Source organism: Dysidea avara, chromosome 6, assembly GCF_963678975.1.
Source record: "Dysidea avara chromosome 6, odDysAvar1.4, whole genome shotgun sequence".
In the NCBI taxonomy this organism is placed as follows: Eukaryota; Metazoa; Porifera; class Demospongiae; order Dictyoceratida; family Dysideidae; genus Dysidea; species Dysidea avara.
Genome location: NC_089277.1, coordinates 11,508,627 through 11,533,161, shown reverse-complemented (window position 1 = coordinate 11,533,161; position 24,535 = coordinate 11,508,627). Strand labels below are relative to the sequence as shown.

Here is a 24,535-nt window from a genome sequence, read left to right as displayed (position 1 = left end):
CAAAGCTAGCTATATGCATGGTTCTGGTTTCTTGCCTGGTCATTTGTTAGAAGGGATTGTGAAGCAGTGGTGCAGCAGTAGAAATTTCAAGGTTCAACATGCCACTGAAATATTTTTAGAATGCAAACACCCTTTTGTTGTAATTTGCATAAACTTTATACATGCTTGTTATAATTAACGCTCCATGCTCTAGCTACATATAATGTTGAGCTACATGAATTTTCCCTTGGGGGGTTGGTAGATTCACTAGAAAAATATATATATAATTAATATTTTGTGGTTATAAAAGACTACTTATTCAATTTATAACCTGAAAATACTTACACAATTTACGTCAATGGTGGTCATGATGTAAGGGTAGTTCAAGTCTCACTACCATTATGATGAATTAAACAGTACACATTCCATGTAACTAGATGTACTGCATGATCATGTGTTCCTCACAAAACTATGGGCCATTGACTTGCATATATATAGCATACTCCCAATACGAGTATCGTCTCCCAATGTGATTATTGTTTATAGTGGTTGCTTGCATACACGGCCTTGTAGCTTTCTTTCCATAGGACTTCATATCTTCTGACACATGCAGGTATGCATATTTAACAGTAGATGATGAAAATAATGAAAGTACATGCAAATTTACCACTCATACGTATACAAGTGGCTATACCTAGTATTTACCTAAATAAAGCAGAACTTGAGCTCTTAAACAAAACAGAGCTCGAGCTCTCTACGCTACATTATTCCAAAGGTTTATGTAACTGCATCATCTACATATCCATATATAGCAAGCCTATATTACATATATAGTTAAGGAATGAGCAGTTACATATTTAGTAAAAGAATGATCAGTGTTTTAATGAGTTATTTTAGACATTAGAATTTCATGAGTCATATGATGTTAGTGTAAACTGTAAACAACCAAACTATAACCATACCAATAGATTTGGTGACATGAAGCATATAGTAGGCTCTGAACATGACCATATGTTTTATAAATATCTATCAAAGAACTAAAAGAACAGCGAATGATAAATATATACAAAGATAAAATTAAGGCTTCCGTGCTATAAAGAACCCATAGCCTGTGGCATCATCTTTAATATTCCTAACTGATAATGGCTTATCATACATTTCAGCATGAACAACTTCAAAGCCAGTTTCTTCATAACGTTTCTGTATTTCTTGCAATGACAAGGAAATGGAAGTGAGATGTCTTACATCTACAAGGTTAAACCAAGTGTTCTCTAGAAGTGCTTGTGACACAAAAAAGCCTTTGGGAACTAGCATATCATAAATTTCTTTACAGCAGCTGAATATTCTAAGGAATTGAAAGAGCTCTCTAAGCAGTAGTTGCTACTAATGATGTTCACAGGTCTTTTGATAGCTGGAACTACAACATCAGCTTTAAGGTCACATGGAACAACTTTAAGTAAACTTCGCAGCTTTTCTTGTTGTTCCGCCACTGCCTCAGGGTTGGTTTGACCTTCAAGTGTTTGGACAATATGTTTGAAATACGGAGACCAGTCATAAGCATTTGGATCCTTGTTCTTCCACATCAACACTTCATCCCGAAATGCCTTCACATAGTCCGAGTGATAAATCTCAGACACATAGGGTGCAGCACTAATGAGGGGGTAGATACATGGACCTCCTCCGACTTCCAGTAAAACTGCAGTAGACTTGTCCCACTCTTTATGATATGTTTGGTAGAAGTTATGGTAACATTTATTTATCCAACCATACCCCATATCTGCTAACTGAGAATCAAATGCAGTTGAGGGATATCGAACAACCAGGTAATCTCTAGTATCACTGTAAACCTGCTCCATAGGTGTAATGTTGCTGTAATACACACAAAAACAATTCATTATTCATGCCGGCATGTCTGCACGTGATATTAGTAGCTAGCTCAGCCGGAGTACGTGTGTTAGTCGACATATGCCAATACAATGTGACAAGCAAGATACTGTGAAAAAAAGCAAAACTGATATCCGTTTTCATAGCTGTATAGATTGGTGTTGTGTCTGTATATTACCTGGATTGAGCTGATGAACACAAACGAATCGCAACTACTTTCCATGTTGATCCTCCAACGACTCCTAGGCTAGTGAGGCCACCCTTTAAACGTCTCACCGTTCCGGATAACATTTTTGTCTTGATATAGTCACACAGTCAGTTTCGAGAGCTCAGCGCATGGTTACAGGCGAGGTTTTGCAGGTGTGTCAGTCACGAGCGACCGGGTCACGAGTTAGTCTTGCGCGGCCGCCCTTTTGATAAGGACTAATCGAAGAGGCGGCCGCGCCAGACTAGTAGTCACAACTGAAGGTCAATGTGTAATTATGCATTTATATTAGTGGTGTGAGTAGCTGACCGTGAACTCGATTATGAAATACAGGGTAGAGGAACAGCCAGTATATAACTGATCCACAAAAAAAATCTGTGAATTTAAAATTGGCCAACAAAGATTTGAACTGAACTTTACAATGTCTGAAGGCAAGAACGGTTCCAATCATGATCTTGTTAAAATAGAAATTTGAACAAATTTGTATCATGATCGAAAAGCTTGAAGTGATTATGGCTAGTCCTATAGTTGTAGAAAATGTGTTTGAATTAGAAAAATCTGAACTAAAATAATTTTAATACATTAAAATCAAATATCTTCAACTGATCTGTTCTGTCTATAGCTAATTTATAAGTCCAGTCTTAGAGTATGGATCAGCAGTGTGGCATCCCTACCGCTTACAGAAGGGCATACAAAATAATTGAGATGGTACAACAACATGCCCGTTGGGTCAAATACAAATACAACAGTAGCGTTTCAACTATACATATGTAAACAGATTTACAATGGCCAACATTAACAAGATTAAAATTATTCTACTACATCATCATCAGTTCTTAAATTCCTGACTAATTTTCAAACCACCCACCACCACCACCCTCTCCAGTTTGAGATCCCTTTTACTAGAACAAATAATCAGCTAAACTACTCCAGATCTATCCATGATTACAACATTCTACCCATTGATACTGTAGAATCTCAATCTCTGGAAGCATTTTTAGATAAACTATAATATTTTGTGATTTGTTGTAACCTCCCTGAATATATCAGTTTGCCAGGTAACTTATTCACAATCATTTTGGATCAAAATGCAGAATATGTATATAGTATTAGCTATCTCTAATAAACGCAATTATAGGTCCCCAAATTGGATTACAATGTTTAAGTACTATATATAGTCATACCAATAAACATAATTTTCCAACCAAAGGATTTAGTAGTTAACATTATGGTTGGCTTTACTGGCAACCATGGATGTGTGGATGTGAAATTTCAAATTATCATCAAATAGATAGTATTGCCGATATCTTTATGATAGTTTGCTCTCCATTTAAAATATGGACCGTGCATGGTTGTGAAAGAGTCCAATTAAGATGGAGGAGTTTACTGATATGTTTCAAGATGTTAATGCTGCCAAGTAACAGACCAAGCATAAAAGGCATCCAAATCACTTTGCAGAGCTGCATGGTCATCTTTACTCTTAATACATAACTTGGAATATTTTCAGCATCATTAGCAAACATAAAAATATGGCATAACTAATGGCAAATCATTTATTAACATAATGACCAGTAAAGGACTTAAAACAGATTTTTGTGGGACTCAATTTATCAGGGGCAGATCTAGGATTTATAAAAGTGGGGGGGGGGGGGGGGGGCTAACTCAAGGTAATAATCTCTTGGGTAGAGATGTGTGAAGAACACTTCCCAGCATGCAAAGCATGCTGGAACTAGGGGGTCTGGGAGCATGCCCCCCCAGGAAATTTTTGAAAAAGAGATGCTAAAATACTGCAATTTGGAGACATTTCCACATAAAATTCATAATATTTTCTGCCTGTAGATATTTCATATACTGCCTTTAGATTATAGGTATGGCTCTCTAAAGCATTTTGCTAATGGATGAGTTTGGGTAGGTACAGACAACCAAGTACATGATACACCCCTCTCACAATTGCACAACACTGAATAAGTGCATGTTAGAATAATAATGTTGAACGTGGAAAATTTTGAAATTTGAACAATACAAGATTGAATCTGAGAGCATTTTCAATGGAAATTGTGCACCTGAATTAAGTATTGCCATACATATAAGCACTTTAAACAGACCAATGCACTTCATTGTATGTATAGGTGCAGGCAGATTTGGAAAAATTCCATAACAGAATCAACTACATGTTTCCAGTGAATGTTCTATTAGAGTAGTTAGCTGACTGCTCTATTAGAGTATCTCGATCTTGTACACCTCTAATGCTGATCCGGGTCCTTGTTGCATAAACTTTAGCATAAATCCACTGATAATACCTTGGAAAGATGTTTATAAGGCGGTTTTATGAGTATTTGTATTATTAGTGATCATATAATTATGCTAAGACAAAATTTCATTATAATACTCAGCATATTGATCAAGTAAAGCCTAAATATGAAGGGGGGGCTTCAGCCCCTAAAGCCCCCCCCCCCCCCCCCCCCCCTCTGGATCCGTCCCTGTTTATAACAGAGGAAGTATGATATAAGTGACTATTAAGTACCACTTGCTGTTGCCTGTTGGTGAGAAAATTTTCAATCCACTACGTATATACAAAAGTTTACTTTGAACTCCAAATGAGGTCAATTTACATACTAAACAGTACAATTATGGGGCACAGAGTCAAATGCCTCAATATCTAATAATGTGACACAAAATGTTATCTACTGTATTTTAATAATAGACTCCACTGTTTTGAATATGGTAGTAGTAAGGGTAACGGGGCAGTAATTTGAAACAAGAGTACTCTTTTATGTAAAAGTGTTATGTGCTTTTTCCAGTTGTTGCCACTGGTGGGAGATTTACGTAAGCTATTCATGCAGTGTTTATTCTAGAGCTGTTAGAGGGTGGTGAAATTCCACTCAAAAATCTGGCTCCAATTCCTGCTTGCCAACTTTCCTCCCCTATAATTGTAAGTAGTGACAAGAACTATGTGTACCGAATCTGGCACTGCCAGCCCCTTACTTCTGTGAAGGGGCAGGCAGCACCAGACTAACATTAAACAGAGGTGTAGACAGGATTTTTTGAAGGGGATTCCAACAGCAGCATTTAGTTAGCAGAAGAAGGGGTCTGGGGGCACAGCCCCCAGCCACTGAGATACTTTCAATATTTTAATGAATCAAAACTCAGTTAAATTGTTATATTTTATGCAAAAAAAAATAGTACATTCATCATATAAGTGTTCCTGGGATGAAGCTAGTAGTAGATAAAGCTACCTAGTGGAAACAGACAGCATAACACAGAAACACATATAGTTATCTGTAAGTAATAGTTATCCCACCGGTATACGAACCATGAATCTACTGATACAAATGGAATCAAAACATTATAACTACAAGTATGCATAGGATGGATTCATTTTTCATGCCCAAGTGATAAATTACTGGAGTTCTATATCTTTAAACACTGCACACCTAAGCTATAGCAGTATAAGGGTCATGCTCAGTTTTGCATTTAATGTTAGAGTGTCTGAAAAACTCCACTGATTAAGTTCTTTTACATATGAATATGTTTCATTAGAGTATATGTGACTGCTCTATTAGAGTATATCGATTTTTTAACAAGTTTTCAATAGGGCTCATGTTACTACAGTAAATCCTTCCCTGAGAGATGAATGCAAGCTTTATCAGTTGTTGTGCTGTGACATACACTATTGCTCACTCACAGTTTTGTCCTGCCACACTAAATGGTGTGTTAGGGTCCTAAACCTGCTGTAAACTCAGAAGTCTAAATTTTACGCGGGGTTCCTTGGAACCTCCTCTCTATGCCCCTGCTTTAGAATTGCATGCACAACACTTTAAAGATGTCTCAGATTCAGTCTCATGCAGACAACTTAATATATAAATTTCCTAAGGCAGCTACATACTATATTCAATGTTCAAGGCCTGTAAGGGGGTATGGCAGTGTTGTGTTTGTGGGTGCTCCACTGTAAAAATAAGTAGTGAATACAGTGGCAAATAGTGAATGTCACTGGAAATTCTTAGTGTCTTAGTGATGGTGACTATAATGTTCAATATAATGTTCAATATTTGCCATAGTATATTCACTACTTATATTTTACAGTGTTCAGCTACCCATTTACCCAAGTTTGACATGGTACAGTTTCCTACACTGCACTCTCACCACACAGCTAGTGCTATCTGTACTGTTGAATAAACAATACACAGTGCATGGAGCATCTAACATACCAAACAAATCATTACAGTACCTCATGCTGGTAGCTACACAAGCTACAGGATATCACTAGGCATATTATTAGCAATGCATTCTGGCAATGCATTCTGGCAACATTTTACGTTTGGGGTTCAGTACATCATAACTCGGACTGTTTAATTTTTTTATCAAAAAAATACAAACAAATGTGTTTATTATAGAGTACTTGAATCAAGGAGGGGTTCATAATTGGCAGCACTCTCAGCTACCATAGGTGCTTCTCACTGAATATAGCTGTTGGACTCTAATTATGATGGTTCATGTCCATTGAATTTTAATTAGCTACAGCACAATGAATTGATGTTTATAATAAGGGATAATAATATTACCAACCTATCGTATATGAAATGCATGACATAAGCATTAGAGATTAATTTTACATATTATACTTTGGAAAATAACACAATGGCATTCAAATGCATATACATGTGCATGTCATATGGAAAACTTTGCAGGTGTTCTGAGAGAGTCTGGCAGAACAAAAACCACTATGGGCTGCAAATATAAATGACAAATAGCTTCATAATATTACAACTCTGGAAACCGACGAAATCTAAACAATGTATATAGCTACACAGATTTTTGTGTTGAAGGAACAGCCAAATAGACAAGAATTTAACAGACTGCTATCCTCTAAATATACTATACAATTCCTGAAGTAAAAAGAGATAAATTGTTGATTTTATATCTGCATAATAATCTTTGATTAGTATGATCCTGTTGAATTTGCATTGTGGTTGGACAATATTTCTATTGATAAAGTAAAGCTTTTGTAGCACAAATTCATATAAAAGACCTATAGCATATTTAAATAGAACTATTAATTTTGTCTAAATGTAAGTGTATGCTTTATTAGAGTATATTGATTACTTCTGATATCAAATTGTGGGACGCTGGTAACTAGATTCACTACCAGCTATGCGATGATACATATGGAGTGTTGAACAGCAGATAGCAGAAGCTTTAAACCATCATCTTCTTAATAACCATATTTATTTACAAATGTGATTTTCTTACGTATTTAATTAAGCAACTGTATATGGTGCTACATAATTCATTTACTTCATGGAAATTGCATGTATGCTTAGATCTATATTTAGCTAACTATTGCAGCTATAATCATGTGTATGTATATATGCACAACTCAAATTGTACAAAATGTTACAAGCTGTATAAATTTGTTCAGTCCTATTAAAATTTTTAACATGCTCACATTTTTGGTCCCCCTTTTCCAAAAGCCTGGATCTGCCCTATTGGCTACTATATATGCTACATGTCCTGTGTTCACCTTCCTAAATGTATGGTAAAAAGTACTGTTGACAAAGGTTTTTGGCAAATAGCAATTAAGTTATTGTTTTAGAAATAGATGGTGAATCTGGTGCACATGAAAACTGCATGCTGCTTGTTTGAGTCCTGACAACAATGAAACAAAGAAATTGTTACTGAATTATTTTACTTGTCACCTTAATCTGCCATCCTTCCCTTGTAGAGGACTAATTTTGATGCAGAACTAGCAGACAGCAACAATTATGGTCTCCCAGACCAAATGTATGTCGCTTTCTGCTAAAAACTATATAATATGGAAACATACACATGCATGTATAACTTCTTTATATAGCTTGTCTGAAGTTTAACCAGTAACTGTTTCAATCAATAACAAAACCACATTTATCTGTTCAGTTGTAAGATTACATGATATCATCCTTTGGTCATCTCTTAAAAGTGAGCCAAACTTACACATGCTCATCATTCCTGGTTTTGGGAAATCCAAATGTGAATATTGATCCACCATGTCCTTGTAGTTTTTAAAATCACGGAGTTGTGAGCCACCATGGCAAGGATTACTGAAACTGGGTTAGTATTCCTGAACCTTGTACAGTGAAGGATCATGATCAACATGAACGCAATATTGTTAATTAGGTCATGATCAGTGGGCCGGGTCAGCCAGACAACAGCTCCCACATGACATGTATCACTAGTCAATTCTTTATGTTCTTTTCATTTAGGCTATTATGCAGTTTTATACATTTTAATGGATAATAGTCGTTTAAACTTGAAAGCACTGTTGTCTGAGGAATATCTATCAATGGGTAAAGATCTGATTAATATACTCTAATAAAATAGTCAAGTTTGACCACTCCATTAGAGCTACATGGTATACTATACAGTTATTATTATCACAATATGATTAATGTTTCAGGTGCCTACTAGCTTAAATAATGTCAGAATAATCAGCAGATGCTTCACAACAGAGTTTTGATTGTTTCTGCACACTTGGACTTCAGCTCACTGCTGCTGCATGATATCTCATGTAAATCTGTAGTAAATCCATTACAAGTCCACTTTACATTTTACTGTACACTCCAGATTTTTTATGAGTGGACTGTCTGCACTCAGCTAGGACTGATATTGATGATTTTGGATTGTATTAGCCACTCTATGGCAACATGCATGTCACCAGTAGATACTGGTGACATGTTACCATAGTTTGATAACATGGTATGGTTCAGCTCATGCGCAATAATAAAAATTGTATTACAGACATGTAAATGACAACATAATTGCACAAGAAGTGCATAGCTAAGCTAAAAGAAAATCAAAATTTTTATCATGAAGTGTTAAAATTCCAGAGATTTTGCATTGCATGCTGATGGTTTTGATCCAAGAACATTTATAAAAGGATTGTTAATACTGCAGAGCGCCTATCCTCCAGAATTCTTAAAAGATAGTAGTAGATTGCTTTTGTCATAATTTATTCAACTACTGCTTTGAATAAAGGTTATTTACAATGTTTCAAATCATAATTAAAAACATAGCCAACCTCTAACTTTTCTAAAGATGGACCACGCAGAGACATACTACCAATTTATTACCCATTGAGCATTGATGTCAGATAAGGAACACTAGAAGTGCGTACTGTAAATTTGTCCATATATGGTTTAGTTTTAGTGCTGGGTTAGGTAATTCACAAGTATTTAGACCTGGAAAATTGAATACAGTAAAATCTTAACTAGAGGTGATAATTGGATTGGCTAAGAAGCATATGTTGTGCTCTACTAGTAGCTAACACTTTTATGTATGATGTCAACTGTTCCAGTCACTCTATAACTGAGCTTAGAGAACAAATGGCTCAAGGAAAGACCTACACTACCATATTGGATTGGCTTTGTTTACCAGCTTGATAATATTATAGCAGTTATTGGATATCGGCTAAAAGCCATTATCGGTGCACTTCTAATCTTAACCCTCATTTTCAATGTGACAGTTAAGTGTATGCTTTATTAGAGTAATTCTTTGGATGATCAATAGAACAAATACTATCTTGACATATTATATAGATACAGTAGTCATACTTCAACCATCATCATCATAGTAAACTTAATGAGGATGCATATTTGACTGTAATCTGCCTGACAAATTTTTGGACAGGGAGTTACACTAGAGCTATAGGTAGTAAGCCTCACTGGTGCCATTGCAATCATTATACAGACCTTTCTGTTTAAGATCATGTACTTAAATATTACAATAAACTTAATATACCACAAAATACACATATACACATTATGCACAAACGGGTCACATTAAAATTAGGTTGTTCTAGTTTCATCAATATACTTCATGTCCCATACTCTTCTCTCATTGGTAAAGCCCTGACTGGTCTTGCCAAATGAATTAGGTCCACTAGCTGTTGGCGTGCCCCTAAATGATAAGATGTACATAACTTCATTACAAGATCACTATCTTAGTATGAGCACACTTACTTTCCAATGTTCTTCATTCTCAGCTTTGCTTCCAATGGCATCTCCTCTTCTTCATCACTCTAATAGAGCACAAAAATTGCCATATTAAAAAATAATTTAAAAACTATAAAACTATTATTTTTAAAACCAAAGCAAAAAACTATCACAAGTGTAAGGGAAACATAGGAATTTTACGAACAGTGCGATAGTATTGTATAGAGGAGTTTCATTGCATGATCAAAATGACATAACCACCAGGAAGTCGCCATTTTTGTGCACAGGTACAGGTTACAGTACAGTACCCTCAATGCAGCAGTTGTCTACTTATGCCGAGGATCTACTAAGTGATGCTAAGGCTCGATATAAAAAGAAGTTGGAGGTTATTGGTGGGAATGATCCTCTTCTGTTTGGACGGATTGGCGAAGTGGTTGATTGTTTGCCTGATGTAGTACTTGATTACCTCTCGAGTAAGCTACTGATTGTATTGTTTGCATCTGTTGTAACGACATAGTAGGGATGTTAAAGTAACATAAATGGCATTGTACTGAGCTGATATACAAAGTGAAATGGCAATATAATTGTGTGCAGTAAATATTTCCAGTCTAGAAAACCATATAAGCAAATGTTTTTGAAATAATGACTGTAGTAGTTACCTGACCAGTGCCTTTCAACTAAAGCTGCTGTAACACTAATACATACATGTACAATAGATGTGTGTTGTTCTACTATTACGTGAAGTCTTTCTATTTTAAGGTTTGGCATTCCCAAAAAATCAATGAGGCACCACTTAGTTGCTGGATAATTGTAGAAGAAGCTGGAGAGATTTGCTGTGCACACTGTGATTGTATGGCTGGGCTCGGAGAGATGTGCACACTGCTGTTTTATTTATGTAGAAGCTGTAGTGAGAATGCAGGATTCCAGGACTTGCACCCAGTCACAGTGTGCTTGGGTTATTCCGTCTTACACAAAGTCAATTGGTTACACTCATATCAGAAAGATTGACTTTACATCTGCAAGTGGGAAGAAAAGAAAATTGGATAAGATGTTGGATGAATCTGTAGATGAAAATGATTCTGCATGCAGAGCCCACTTCAAACAATTTCCTTAAACATTGCGAGCCGCCAACTGAAGAAGAACTGAACCAGCTATTTGAAGCTATAAGCCTTACAGGTACACAACTATTCTATCAATTGTAGATCCGTATTCAGATAATTATGTTCCAAAATCATCTCAAAGTGTTTTTCCAAATCTCTCTATGACATATCGTACATGTAGTTGAAGTACTATGAACTGCTGGAAGTGTGCGAATCTGCTTCAGTTTCATTGGAGTTCACAGAGAGAATATTGCAGTTGGTAGAAAAAGAGACCAGATCCCAAGCCAAATCTAGTTTGTGGTTTAAATACAGAGCTGGTAGGGGTAATTACAGCATCCTGTATGAAGTCAGTCTGCCATACTGACTCTGCAAACCCTGCACAAAGTTTGATTAAATTGATTTGCTATCCTGAAGAATTTACTTTCACTACTAAACCAACAAACTGGGGTCTGAAATAAGACAACATTGCCAGGGAACTGTACCTAAAACATACCACCCCAAAACACAATTGCTTTGTGGTATCCAACAGTGGGTTGGTAATTAATCACGAGTGGCCATTTATTGGGGCATCTCCAGATGGCATCGTAGAATGTGATTGCTGTGGGAAAGGTGTTTGGAAATAAAGTGCCCTTATTCCCACCATAGTGAGAGCATTTTATCAGCAGTGATCAGCGATAAACAGTTTTGCTTGACAAAGAGTGATGATGGTTCACTGCATCTGGATCATGGGCATGTGTATTACTATCAAGTACAGATCCAAATGTTCATTTGCAATGTTGAATACTGTGACTTTTCTGTGTTCACCTTTCCAGCAGAATGAGAGGATCCTTTGCCGCATATTGAACGTATCTTCAGAGATGGTGATTTTTGGGAAATGTGCTTGGAAAAGGCTAGATGTTTCTTTCGTATGTGTCTACTGCCAGAGATACTTGGGCACTGGTATACCCGACCTCTAGTAAAGTCTTCCTCCACCAGTGGTAGTACTACTAGTCAGTCAGTAGACAACAGCCAGTAAGAGTCTGTTGTGCTTTAACGAACTTGTGTAATTCTGTTGTGCCATTTGAGTAAATGTACATAGTTATGTAAATGAGTACACTTTTCCACAATCCATTCCTTTATATAAATTTTGGTCTTTGTGGTGTGATTTTCTGATTGTAATTATTGTAAACAATGCTAAATCACATGATAAAATACAGGAAATATAATTTAAGGATGCCACTACACGAAGTAAAAGTTACTTTTTCTTCTTTTTTCCTTTCAAAAATTGTGGTAATATGCGACAATCAGGGCAGTACCATTTGCCTCTAGGTATGGTCTCGAGTTTGAGGCAGCTCTGATGAAATCACTCAATTTTGCATTCACTATTGTCACACTCAATCATTGATCCTTCATCAGGACCACAACAATAGCAGAACAAGTCATTTCCTTGGCCGTTATTTGCAGCGTTGTTGTCAGATTGTACGATCAATCTTCACCTTTCCTCATAGTCAAAAACGTGATTGATATTGTGCTTTGTAGTATGGTGAATTTCTGCTTAACACAGCCTATTACACGTTCAACATGGATTCAAACGTTTGCAATACTCCTAAGTTTCTTCAACTTCAGTAGCTGTCAATTGGTTTTTTCCCTTTATGAATGCTGGAATATGTAGTCTGGCTTGCATTGTACCCACAGATTCCGCAATGTCAAACCCATGGTCTGCTAACACAATGTCGCCAGGCAAAAGCTTCTGAAGCAGACCACTTTTCTTGGTCAAAAGTTTATCACTCACACGTCTACCCCAGCACTCTGATACAAAAGAAATTGTACCCTGTGGGGTGATTCCTAGAAGCATAATGATGCTTGTAGTTGGACCAAGTAGCTGCTCTTGCTACTAAATTAGAAGGCCTTTCAGTGAAAATCTCAAAACAATCAACAATTACTGCCACCTTTGAACCAAATGATGCCTTAAAACATTTCGGCATAGTTTTTCTGAGAACGCCATGCTCTGGCCAACGTATCAGAACCGATAATCTTATGTTCATCCTTTTGAGCCACTTCAAAATAGCTCTAGACATAGTGGCAGGGGAAACATGAAAAAGAAAGGAAATAAGATGAAATACAGCTTTTACCAGCTTGAAGTTTGGCAGTCCAGTATGAAATAGGGTGTATTCATCACTAATGAAGCTTTCTTCACAAAATGGAGGTAAATGGTCATTGAGTTGCTTTGTCGGGCTATCAACCGCAAATTTGCAATAGGCTCGCTTTTCTGCAAACTTTCAACCTTGCTGACACAATCACATTCAGCAGCTTCTTTGTGACAAACACCAATTTTAACATACTGCTTCCCAATCTCGATTTCCTGAGAGGCAATCAAGATGGTCTGTTTAGTGACTATTTCATCAATAAGTTGTGACACCATGACTTTTTCCCCCCCAGGCTGGATGGTCTGCCCTTGCCACCACCCCCAGCACCAGTTGGCATGTGCTGGACAACTGTTAGAAGATAAAACAGGTTAGACTCAGTAGTTCCTGTGCCCATCAAAGCGGCCCATCTCTGGAGAGACATCAGCTGATCGAAGTGAGATGGACCTGCTACCACGAATGCACACTGTCACAGAGCGCAACAGTGAAAAAGACAGTGTGCACCTCATGTGACACCATGACTGGTACCTCTTTCAGCATTTCTTCAAAAGCATTCTTTCTACTTTCTCTCTGCACAAGCCTCTTCACGTATACATTAACTGGAACTGTCGCACTCCTTTTTGAATGGCCCAGATTGAGGGTTGGTAGTCAATCTGGATCATTAATTCTATACAGTGGAACCAGTTTCTCTGATACAAAATGCTTTGAGCAAATCCTGTAGTCATGGGGAGGGATCTATATCGTCTCTAGAAATAGCCGCCAAATATCCGTCTAATCATTTTCTTCGAAGTTCAAAGTCCTTCTGTCCTTGGTGGTCAGTTACAGCTGGAAGTTTGTAGAAGGAAATGCCTTTATCTAGGTCGGAACAGCTGGAGCAGCCTATAATTGCACATATCACCATACTACCTGTGCACAAAAATGGCAAATTCCTGGAAGTTACATCATTTTGATCATGTGATAAAACTCCACCATAGCAGGGACGACAAAGGATTGGGCGTGGCCCGTGAAAAAACATCACTCAAAAACCAGCCTGACAACAATGAAGCAACAACGCGAAATGCTTTTAACAAGTTGCTATGATTTTTTTAAAAATGGAATTTTCTACTGACTGACTGACTGACTAATTGACTGATCCCTTCAGACAAGCATAACTCGATAACAGCTAAAGCTACAGGCTTGGCACTTTCATTGTTCGAGTCACTTCAGCCTGACAGGTGCCTTTTAGGTATACTGCAGTACATACAATGAATGCTTCATGGAGGTAAACCTGTGTCCTCATTTATCTTTACTGAAAATGCAAAGTGTCAATTCATGGTAGTGCTGTGTGATGGCTTCCCTACTGACATTTGTAAACTGAAGTTTCCCACTGTGACTGGCAGAGGTCCTTCTTGTATTGTAATGCTGTGTAATTGACTAAACACAACTGAAAATTAAGTGTAATGGCCACTCTGTAATTGATAGTGCACATGTTCAAATGAAACTAAAAGTCTGGCACCATTCTTTCATCTAATGTGGTATGGATGGGTTCACTAACCATAATAATGTTACAAAAAAACTAATACAAGTATAAGAAAAAATTTGGAACTTTAAGTTCGATTAGGGATCACAGAAATAAAAAGTAGTGAAACAAGCAGAGGTTGCCTATAAATGAAGATACACTAGTTGACATTTAATTCCTACTTCAATCCATACCCACAACTGAAGTAAGGATTAAAATGTCCACTTTTGATATCTTCAGGTGTAGGCAACCTCCCTTGCTTCACTACTTTTTATTTCTATGATCCTTTAAAATTCCAAATTTTTCCTTATACGTTATATGTATAGCCATGACTGAAGTAGGAATTAAATGTCCACTAGTATACTGCGGGTGTAGATTACCTCTCTTAAGCTTGTTTCATTGCTTTTTATTTCTATGATCAAATATAAAAACTCTACTTTTTCTTACAATTGTTTGTTTACTTTTTAGTAACATAATTTATGAGTGGTGAACCAACGTATACCGCATCACAGGGAAGAATGGTACCAGCCAGACATAGCAATCAACTGAGTGACATAACATGTACTCCAACAATCAACCAACTATCAATTACTGGAAAGTACTGTGGCCATTCTGCTTCATTTTTAGCTTTGTTCCACTTGAGAATAGTATGAGAAGCATCTATATGCAATCAATTCAGTTGCAACCAAAAATTACAGACGATTCTTGAGACAGTCAGTTCATCATACATTACCGCAAGGAACACTACCAATGAGAAAATGGGACACAAAAGGTAAGTCCATGATGCATGTATTATAGCTGCTGCAACAGCATGTCTTGGGCCAAAAATGACATCGAACAGTAAAGAAATCAAGGTCTTAGCCTTAATGATACTTGAGTTCTAGAAGAATCAGTCAGCTAGTCAGTCAGCTAGTCAGTCAGCTAGTCAGTCAGCAGAAAACACAGAAACTTGTTCGGAGGGTTTGGTGTCACTCTTGACTGCCAAAATGTCATGAAGGGAAAATGAGGCCAGAAAAGCCCAAACCTCCATGATCCCTAATACACTGTACTACTGTACTGTATGATTGGGACTTTCACATGTGGCAATCTAGTGGAGCAATATTGTTTAGACTTTAGCCTTAAACACTTCCATAAGTGACCTAATATTTTACTGGTGGGTTGACTCATTTAAGGAATGATGGATATAGTGGGTTGCATGGAAGGTTAAGTCACGCATGTACACCAATAAATGAATGGTTATTAAACAATACACCTGTTGATTGAACCATTAAATGTTACTACAGCTAAACACGTGCAAACACTCATTGTACAACCCATGGAGCTATTAAGACTGGCATTAATTTATTTTTTACTGTTTCCTTTATATGTACAGGACTACATACATTTGAGTACTACATCAAAATACCTACGTAATATGTGCTAAAGCAACAGTAAAATTGAAGCTTTGAGATTTTATTCCTCTATACAGTTAGTATGGCTTCTATTGGCATGCAGTGTATTGTGTAGATGTGGGTATGTGTATGCATACAGTTGAATAGAACATCAATGTCAGCTATACTGTTGTTTTTTTTGTGTGTTATCTATTTTGTGGTGTATGTGTGCATGTGTTTGTGTACATGTACGCATGCATGTATGCTTGCCTAACAGCCAGAGGTGGGAAATAGTCGAAAAATATCTTATTTTTAAATCGAATCGTGATATTTAGCCTCTACACTATTGTGATGTACGTAATACTTGTAAATGACTACTAAATAGTTCTATTGTCTTTTCACCAGAAAGGAGCGATGACATAATTATGTGAGTGTGAAGATGTCCATACGCAACAGACGTAACTTCACGACTACACACACACTGGCATACATAACTACACATTCAATTCCTTGCTTACCTCATCATTAAAAGCTGCAGCAGCAGCACCCAACTTGGGGACTAGTTTAGTCTCAGCAGTCTTAGCCTGTTGATCAGCAGGAAACAGTAATCACATACACATACACAGTAGCTGTTGTACTACTGCTACTACAGTAAAACCTAGTAGGAATGCATTGTATATTTATATGGGAACTTATGATCCTCTGATTCAGAATTCAACTAAGAAACTTATCCTAGTTGCTACAAACATGGCATAACATGTACGAAGAAAAACATGTTCTTATTTACATTTACACATCAGTGATGATAATAATATATTAATCATGAGAGTATATCAGTCCTCCTTTATGGTTAGTATAGCTGAAACTATCACCAGTGAAGTAGAAAAAACAATCACATGATTTCACTTTGCTAACATGCATTTCATAATAAGCTAACAGGCTGAATAGACACTACTTAACTATTGGCATTGGAAAGACCACCTCTAGCCAAGGAAACTGTGTTAAACATAGCCAATCTGCTGCTAAACGCAAGCACGAACTACTTGTTTAGCAAAAGTCAAAGCTCATCTTGGCCCTAAGTTTAAGAAATCACAGTTGTATATGACCAGGAGCCGATAAGGATGACTTGGTTGGCAAGTACATGCAACAAACCAAAGCCCATTACATGGTAAAGACCATAACAGAATTACTCTAAGTGTGGGTAATTAGAAATAAAAGCAACCAATTAAGCCAATTACCAACATTTTGAACACAAACATAATTATGTGACTGGGAAGTGGCCATTGGGCACGCAGAACCGAACATGTGGGCAAAATTTATTTGGCATATACATTTTGCCTACTTTTGTGGCTCTTTAAATTAATGTGTGCTGCCATACAAGTTTCAGTATTTTTAAACCCGTTCATTGGCTGCAATGTGAAATACGATTCAGGTGGAGTTTAAGTTTAAAAAAAAAAAACATTGTAAAATTCCAGCTACACACATGCACGTAAACGCACAGTAAAAAATTAGACATGTAACATTAGGTGGCATGGTGTTCAGTTGGGAAAAGCAATGATTCCTGTCATATAGCCACTGCTAGTGTAGCAAACGCACGCATCATTTGATTGGTATAATTGTTTGCAAATTTTTGCACAATCATGGTAGATTTATGTGATCGTGCATAGTTTATGCCCACACAGCTGGTTGTCATATTCCTCTTATGACTACCCTTGGTACAGTAGTTTGGTATTTATACAAAAGGCAGAAGCTGCAAGGTGCTTGTGCTACAAGCCACGAGACCTTTTTTTTTTTTTAATTGTTATTTAAACAGGGAGACAGCATCAGCAAAAGCTGTTTTTCAGCTGTGACCTTGGACATACTATGCTAAATTTAAAGAAATGAAAGTAGCCTATCCTAACTGGTGTGCCACAACAGGGAAATTCTAGCACCTGCTGGGTGTGGTGAGGTCATTGAGGTGACATATCACAATACTTTGATATATATCACAACTGTATTTAAATACCAGCTGGCTACATGACGTCAGTCACACCACATTACAAAAACTGAGTTTCTTGGATGGTATTCTTTGTGCTTTTAAAACAGCAATGTTATTGCTTACTATTGCTGTTTTCCAGTGAGGAAGTGAGTTGTGATTGCTGTCAGGTAGTATAGTATGTTCACGTTGAGCTGAATCCTCAAAAACATTCAATAACTCATGGATGCAAACACACACGATAAATTTGGCTCATTTGTAGTACTGCTTGACCCGCTAAAAATATTTAGAAATCTTTTTGTTCAAATGTTTGACATAATATTTACGGCCAATCAAAATTTTCACAATACATTTCCTAAGGAAGCCATATAAGTACAGTGTCCATTACAGCCCTTTCCCAAACTTGTAATGGAGCCCAACCGTATGTGTCTGTTGTTGCTGTTACCAATAATCCTCTGGTTTGCTGAAATGTTAACTCTGTTGAGAAAAAAATCCACTTTTAATTTTTAGCTGATTTTTCAGAACGTGAACATACTATAATTGTGACCAACTAAGCAAAAACCTACCACACATTTCTCAAAATTCTTTTTGATTTTTCTTTGTTTTAACATAGCAACTACACTACTACAAATAAATCACAGGCATTTAAAGATAGCATTCGCATGAACTAACAATTCCATTAGGGCCTTGATATTGGGTATTGGAAGTATCATGGTATCATGGGTATTTCGTAAACTCTCGTGGGACAATGAACCTCGCAACAATCGAAGAGAATGCTTGGAGAAATACCCATGATACCATCACGATACTCCTGGTTCTAAATGTCAAGAGCAATGTTTATCAATGTTTATACATTGCTCTCGACATTTAGAACCAGCGAACGATGCTTACACTTGTACGGTAGCTACTACTCGAATGCTACGTGCAAATGCAAACAATTAAAAGACTTGCTAATTAAGAGGTGTGGCAGCCGTTTCCATCGTGAGTCATCATCCTTCAATTGAGGGATAGACTCATGATTGAAACGGTGCCATGCCCCTTAATTGGCAAGCTGTTAATCACTCACACTCACGTGTAGCAATGTTGCATTCAAGCAGTACAGTATACGTACCTGGTAGCTAAAAACTCCCCATTCACCAAAGTTTTTTTGGTCAATTTTATAATAGTGTACGGGTTTTCGCCAAAGTTTTTTACTATATGGTAACTCAGAACTATTGCACATAGCTTTATTAACAGATAGTATACACCTAGACTTGTCAGTTTATTGTCATTGTTTCTTCATTTAAATTGCCTTTTGGCTCGGTATATGGGTGGATGGATATATAGGGCATGGCTAATCTGCTCATGCAACTGCTAAAAGTAATTGGCGGGAAAAGCTTAGGCGATTGTAATGTTATTTGCTAAAGTTTTTTACCGCCAAAGTTGTTTACTATATGGTATAATTGTTGTGCATTGAATATCTGACATTTACTTTTGTAGTAGATGCATCACTAACAAATAGTGCCCGGCTTTACCTGTATACTTCTACACAGTGCAGTAGAAATACAGAACATATATACTGGGAAACACAATTAAATGTGAAATTTACACCGAAACACAATACAAGACAAGGACATTTCACTGTTAGAATTTGACCCGTTATAACTAGCACACACCTGAGATTGCAGTTGGATGGTAATTCCACTTTGCTTTTTCTTTTTACCAAATCCAAATGTTGTAACTGGGCCAGGCCTCTTTATTCCTAGTTTAACTGTGTTCGTTGCCTTCACTCCGTCTGCTGGACTGCTGTCTTTATCATCTTTGCTTTTCTTCTCACTCTCCTTGGTGACTGTTTCTTTCACTTCCTTCTGTTTCTCTATGGCAACAAAAAAGTATGCATATTCTAATATATTAGTACACCACAGTTTTTATTCTTGCACATATCACTGTCTACAAACGAATTAAAATGGATACCTTCCTTGCTCATGTTTACAGCGACACTATCATTCTATAGTGCCTAAACGTCGCTCCAACAATTTCAATTAGTGAGAGCAGGTGCGCAAGCAATGCGGAAGTGCGGCTCTATATCGCGTGACGTAATTTTTTGGTGTGACCATATGGGCAGGCACTTTTGCACTTGTGTGCATTTTTAATTGCTGGTCGTGTAAATGCAGGTTGTGGACTTTGCGCTACAAATTGTAGAAGCGTGCAGTAACGTGGGACGTTTGTGAGACCGTCTTGAGGAGTATCTTTACTGTGAGTTACACCAGTGATCGTTGTTGGAAGTTAACGATCATCAATTGATTGTGTTTGTAAACTGTAGACCTAATTAGCCACCGCGCTCTTTTTTGTTTTGTCACCACAAGGAGGAGAGTTGTACAATAGTACCAGTTTACACTGTGGAATCACCTGGTGCGGGTTAGTATTGTGTGCAGCAAAGTTTAACGCTCGGAGTGAGCGCAAAAGTAGTATTTTTGAGGAAGGATATTCTCAGAGAAACGATCCATTGCATGTGTAAATCTTTACGTGTATTTGAACTGGATAAAATGTAAGATCGCTGACATGGGTGTCCTCAAGCTGCTTATAGGCTATTTTGAGCGTAAAGAAATATTTGCATGTATTGACTGGTAATAGATACACGTGTAAATGTGTGTTAGCGGTTTGTAGTAGGTAGTTGTTAACAAGCTCCTTGTGTTCTCAGTGTGTTTGTTGTCTATTGCATTATATTAGTTTGTTGTCCATTGCATTGTATTAGTTTGCTTTCCCCAATTTTGTAGCATAAAGCACTCTTTCCATTATGGATGATTGGGACGTCGGCAAATGGTTGAACGAAATTGGACTTGAAGAACGTTATGCACAATCGTTCATTGACAATGGTTACGAGCTACCTAATTTATGTGCTAATTTAAAAGATGAAGATCTTGATGCAATTGAAGTAAGCCAAGAAGATCGAAATGAAATATTTGAACATGTTGGAAGATTAAGACACTGGTCAGTTGCTAGAAAACCAATCAACTTTGATAATTCACTAACTACTACTAGTACTATACCCAATGGGAATACCATACATTGTGATGATAGTTCTCACACTGAGTCATCATCTACTGAATTCCAACAACAGCCAACTGACAGTTTAGGTGCTTCAAATGAGTTATCAGTGAAGTCACCTGATTCATTAAGAAGTGTATCAAATGAATTACCCGACCAAACTCCACCTTCTAAAACTGAAGAATCGGAAGCAGATTGCAAACCGTCTACAGTACATGCACCAAAAAAACCACCTAGAAGCTTTAAACATCGTGTGCCACCACCTCCTCTTCCAATAAACGTTTCATCTCAGAGTCAAGGTCTATCAAAATTGCAACTAAAACTTAAACTAAAACAAGAACTGCAGCAAGACCACATTGTAATCACAGAACATCCTTATGTGCAAGTAAGTGTATGCCACCAGAGTCCAGTAGACTGTGTAAGGGCTTTCCCTATTTGATCCTGTGCTGTTGATATTGTGTTAATCAGGAGTCAATTTATTGTTAATGATTCACTCTTTGTAAAGCTTTGTGGGTGAGCATGGTCCCCATCACCGTGTAGTTGAATCATGTCTGGAGGACATGTCTAATGTTTCTGTAACATTTTGTGGTTTCTGGTGTTTGTTCCTTTTTGATAGATTCTGTCCTTGTATGTTGTGGCTGTTTTCATAAAAATAGAAAGCTTTGTGTAGACATTTCCTAAGGGACCTTGTAATAGTAGTAATAAGCCTCCATTTAGGTAAACCAATTAAGTGCAAAGAAATATACGAAGCTCACTTAGACTTTCTACAGTCTGTCATCTTTACTGTTTCTGCTTGTGACAGCTGTTGATATTCAGCAGTGATTAATGTTCGTTGACAGGTTGTTATTGAATACCATTGTGATGTGTTTTGTGTTGTTCATGCGGTGTGCCTTGTCTTGTGCTGGTCAGTTAGCTGTTTAAAATTTTTTGCAGTGCATATTACTAAAGTTTCACATATTTCTTTGTGCCGCAAACATGTAAAGACAGAATTCCTAATAGTCCTTTGATGTTTGAATAGTTCTGTGTGACATATAGTATTTCTCCATACACGCATGATATGCAGTTTTGTATAACTGCAAGTTATGCCTTAGGGCAATTCATTTGTATTCTTCAATGCTATAGTTTTTTTGGTAAAATTTTCATTCTTTTGCCCTTAAATTAATGTTATTCTGTTGTTCTTAACATGATGTGCTAATTCAAATAGTCCTTTACAAGTAGTTTCACTTTTATACCTTACACTGATGTGTGATTTGAGACCTTTGTGTGTAATAGCATTGAGCTTTTAACCCCCACAACTTTCAATAGTAACAAGGTGAACTTTTATTTAAGAGCAAGGTACAGTGAGTAGTTTTAATTTCTTTATTGCTAGGATTCAGGGGAGCTAAATTCAAATCTATTACAACAACTGGCTGTGACTTATGCTGAGCAGTTCTCGGTTGATTCACTGGAAGTGTATGAAGCTTTGGCTGAGCTTTGGAGAGTGCAGACCAATCGAACGGAACAAGCCACCCCAAAGGCTCCAGAACTAGTATGTTTGTGTGTGTTGTTGCTGCACAATTGTTGTATTTAATTTGTCCTTTATGCATTGTTGAAAGGCCTTGTCCTATATATGTCTTAAGACTAACACTAACTTGTGTACCATAGTACGGCAAATACACTAAAGCCACCAAAATGTAATCGGTGCTGTGTGAAGCAGTTAAGATATTAACGGGTTGTTGTTATGATGACAAATGGTCCCATTATAATTACACAATGAGTTTTGATATGGAATATCTGTTGAGCACGTCAGGTGATAAATGCTTTCAGATCAACTGGCAGTAAATACAATCACGTACCATCAAAATGCTGTGGCATCAGCTGTTGTACTGCGGGGACAGTTCAGTGTGTATTTTATATCAAGTATTTGTTCATGTAGATGTACACTGTTTCACTTTTATGCAATGCCACCTCATTAAGGCCACCAAAAATGTATCCTTCAATATGTTGTGCCAGGCTGTGAGGAGTATTGAGGTATGCTTAAATTACCATCAGAATCTACTCAACATAGTTTCTATTACAAGATTCTCTTGTTGAAGAGGTGGATGCTAAGTGAGGTTTCATGTTTGGTATCACCAAATAGGGTGGAGTTCTATCTTTTCACTGCCTTGTATTGCCTATAGTTTTGTATGTATTGCCTATAGCTTTAGTAATGTGAGAATTGTGATTGCCAGTAATTGTATTGTGGGAATGTCAGTCAAATATTTCTTCACTAGTGTAGGCTCTCTCTCAATGCCATTTGTCAGTAGGTGTAAAACTGTAGGGTAAATTCATCACCTGTTAATTTGCACTACCATGACTTCTTAATTGCTTGATCCATTTATTAGCAGCCAGAAAGAGCCCTAAAAATGACTAACTTGTTTTGTTAAGACGCTGAATTGTTTATTTCATATGTCATAACATGTCATTGTAATAAGTTCATGTTTATATGTCAAAGTACTTCACATCAAATAGCACATGATTGTGATAACATTATTGTGGTCTTGTGGTTACAAGGGAGTACTGCTGACCCCTTGACACTTTTATTGACAGCGTGTCACCCTTTTTTGTGCTGTAGTTGTCTCCTGGACACAAGATTACACCTGTTCAGAAGCCAGCAACTGCTCCAATAGTAGCATACATGGTACGTAAGTGCATGGACAAAAGTTTTCCCAGTCACAATTGAATCATTATTACTGGATGTGTGTTTATTGTAGGACCCTTATAATGGACCTCCACCACAGGGACAAAGAAGGTGAGAGATAGAGCTTCAGTGTGCACATGAATTTTTATTTATTTAATGGTTAATGAAATTACAGCAAATTCTATTTTCATGTCTACGCCCTGTATGCATGTACACATTACATTCTGTTTCATATCTTGTGGGATGTCTCCCTAATTCTATGCATTGTTTTGTATGTGTTTTATATTTTAAATTATACATCAAGGGACCATGCAGCATACAGTAGCTTGTGGCCACTAGAGAGAATTTGGAGGGAAGGATTGTGGTTAATGTAGGTGTACTAAAGTGTTGCCCAAATATGGTACAACAGTTGATGTCACCACCCTTATGTTATGATGAGGTGGGGATGTGGTCTATTAACACCACCTTATGTCACATGTAATATAGTGTTGTAAAATATGTCACATGTTGTTGCTATGGGAGGATATGCATTAGAATAGTTCATTAACAAAGTTACAATACAATGATGCCATTGTTTTAATAGCTTCACTTTATATATTTACAGCAAGTTATCGACTCTGTTTTAGATAGTTTGTTATGTTATAGGGACTTAAACTAGTTTTTAGTAACGTTTTTTTCCTCCTGTGTGTGATTCATTTATTTATCTAGTAGTGCTTTACATCCTGCAGCTCTATCTGACATGATATTC

General features: G+C 37.1%; 3 protein-coding genes across 3 annotated transcripts in view; 1 reads left to right on the top strand and 2 right to left on the bottom strand.

The window, feature by feature from the left end:
- Nucleotides 1-857: 857 nt before the first annotated feature.
- LOC136258200 (indolethylamine N-methyltransferase-like) lies at nt 858-2,238 on the bottom strand. The gene is made up of 2 exons (XM_066051526.1): nt 2,042-2,238; nt 858-1,848 (listed from the first exon to the last, which is right to left on the bottom strand). Exons 1-2 carry the CDS (start codon nt 2,152-2,154, stop codon nt 1,287-1,289), a joined length of 675 nt encoding a protein of 224 aa, XP_065907598.1. The 5' UTR covers nt 2,155-2,238; the 3' UTR covers nt 858-1,286.
- Nucleotides 2,239-9,793: 7,555 nt separating this feature from the next.
- On the bottom strand, nt 9,794-20,206 carry LOC136257894 (PEST proteolytic signal-containing nuclear protein-like). Its single transcript, XM_066051216.1, has 5 exons — nt 20,055-20,206; nt 19,757-19,956; nt 16,645-16,710; nt 10,063-10,121; nt 9,794-10,000 (listed from the first exon to the last, which is right to left on the bottom strand). Exons 1-5 carry the CDS (start codon nt 20,065-20,067, stop codon nt 9,889-9,891), a joined length of 450 nt encoding a protein of 149 aa, XP_065907288.1. The 5' UTR covers nt 20,068-20,206; the 3' UTR covers nt 9,794-9,888.
- Nucleotides 20,186-24,535, top strand: part of LOC136259229 (uncharacterized) — a 29,746-nt gene continuing 25,396 nt past the window's right edge. Inside the window, exons 1-5 of the mRNA XM_066052716.1 lie at nt 20,186-20,336; nt 20,858-21,513; nt 22,498-22,656; nt 23,722-23,787; nt 23,861-23,898. Coding sequence (XP_065908788.1) covers nt 20,878-21,513; nt 22,498-22,656; nt 23,722-23,787; nt 23,861-23,898 — 899 coding nt within the window. The 5' untranslated portion in view covers nt 20,186-20,336; nt 20,858-20,877. The remainder of the gene's footprint in view (nt 20,337-20,857; nt 21,514-22,497; nt 22,657-23,721; nt 23,788-23,860; nt 23,899-24,535) is intronic.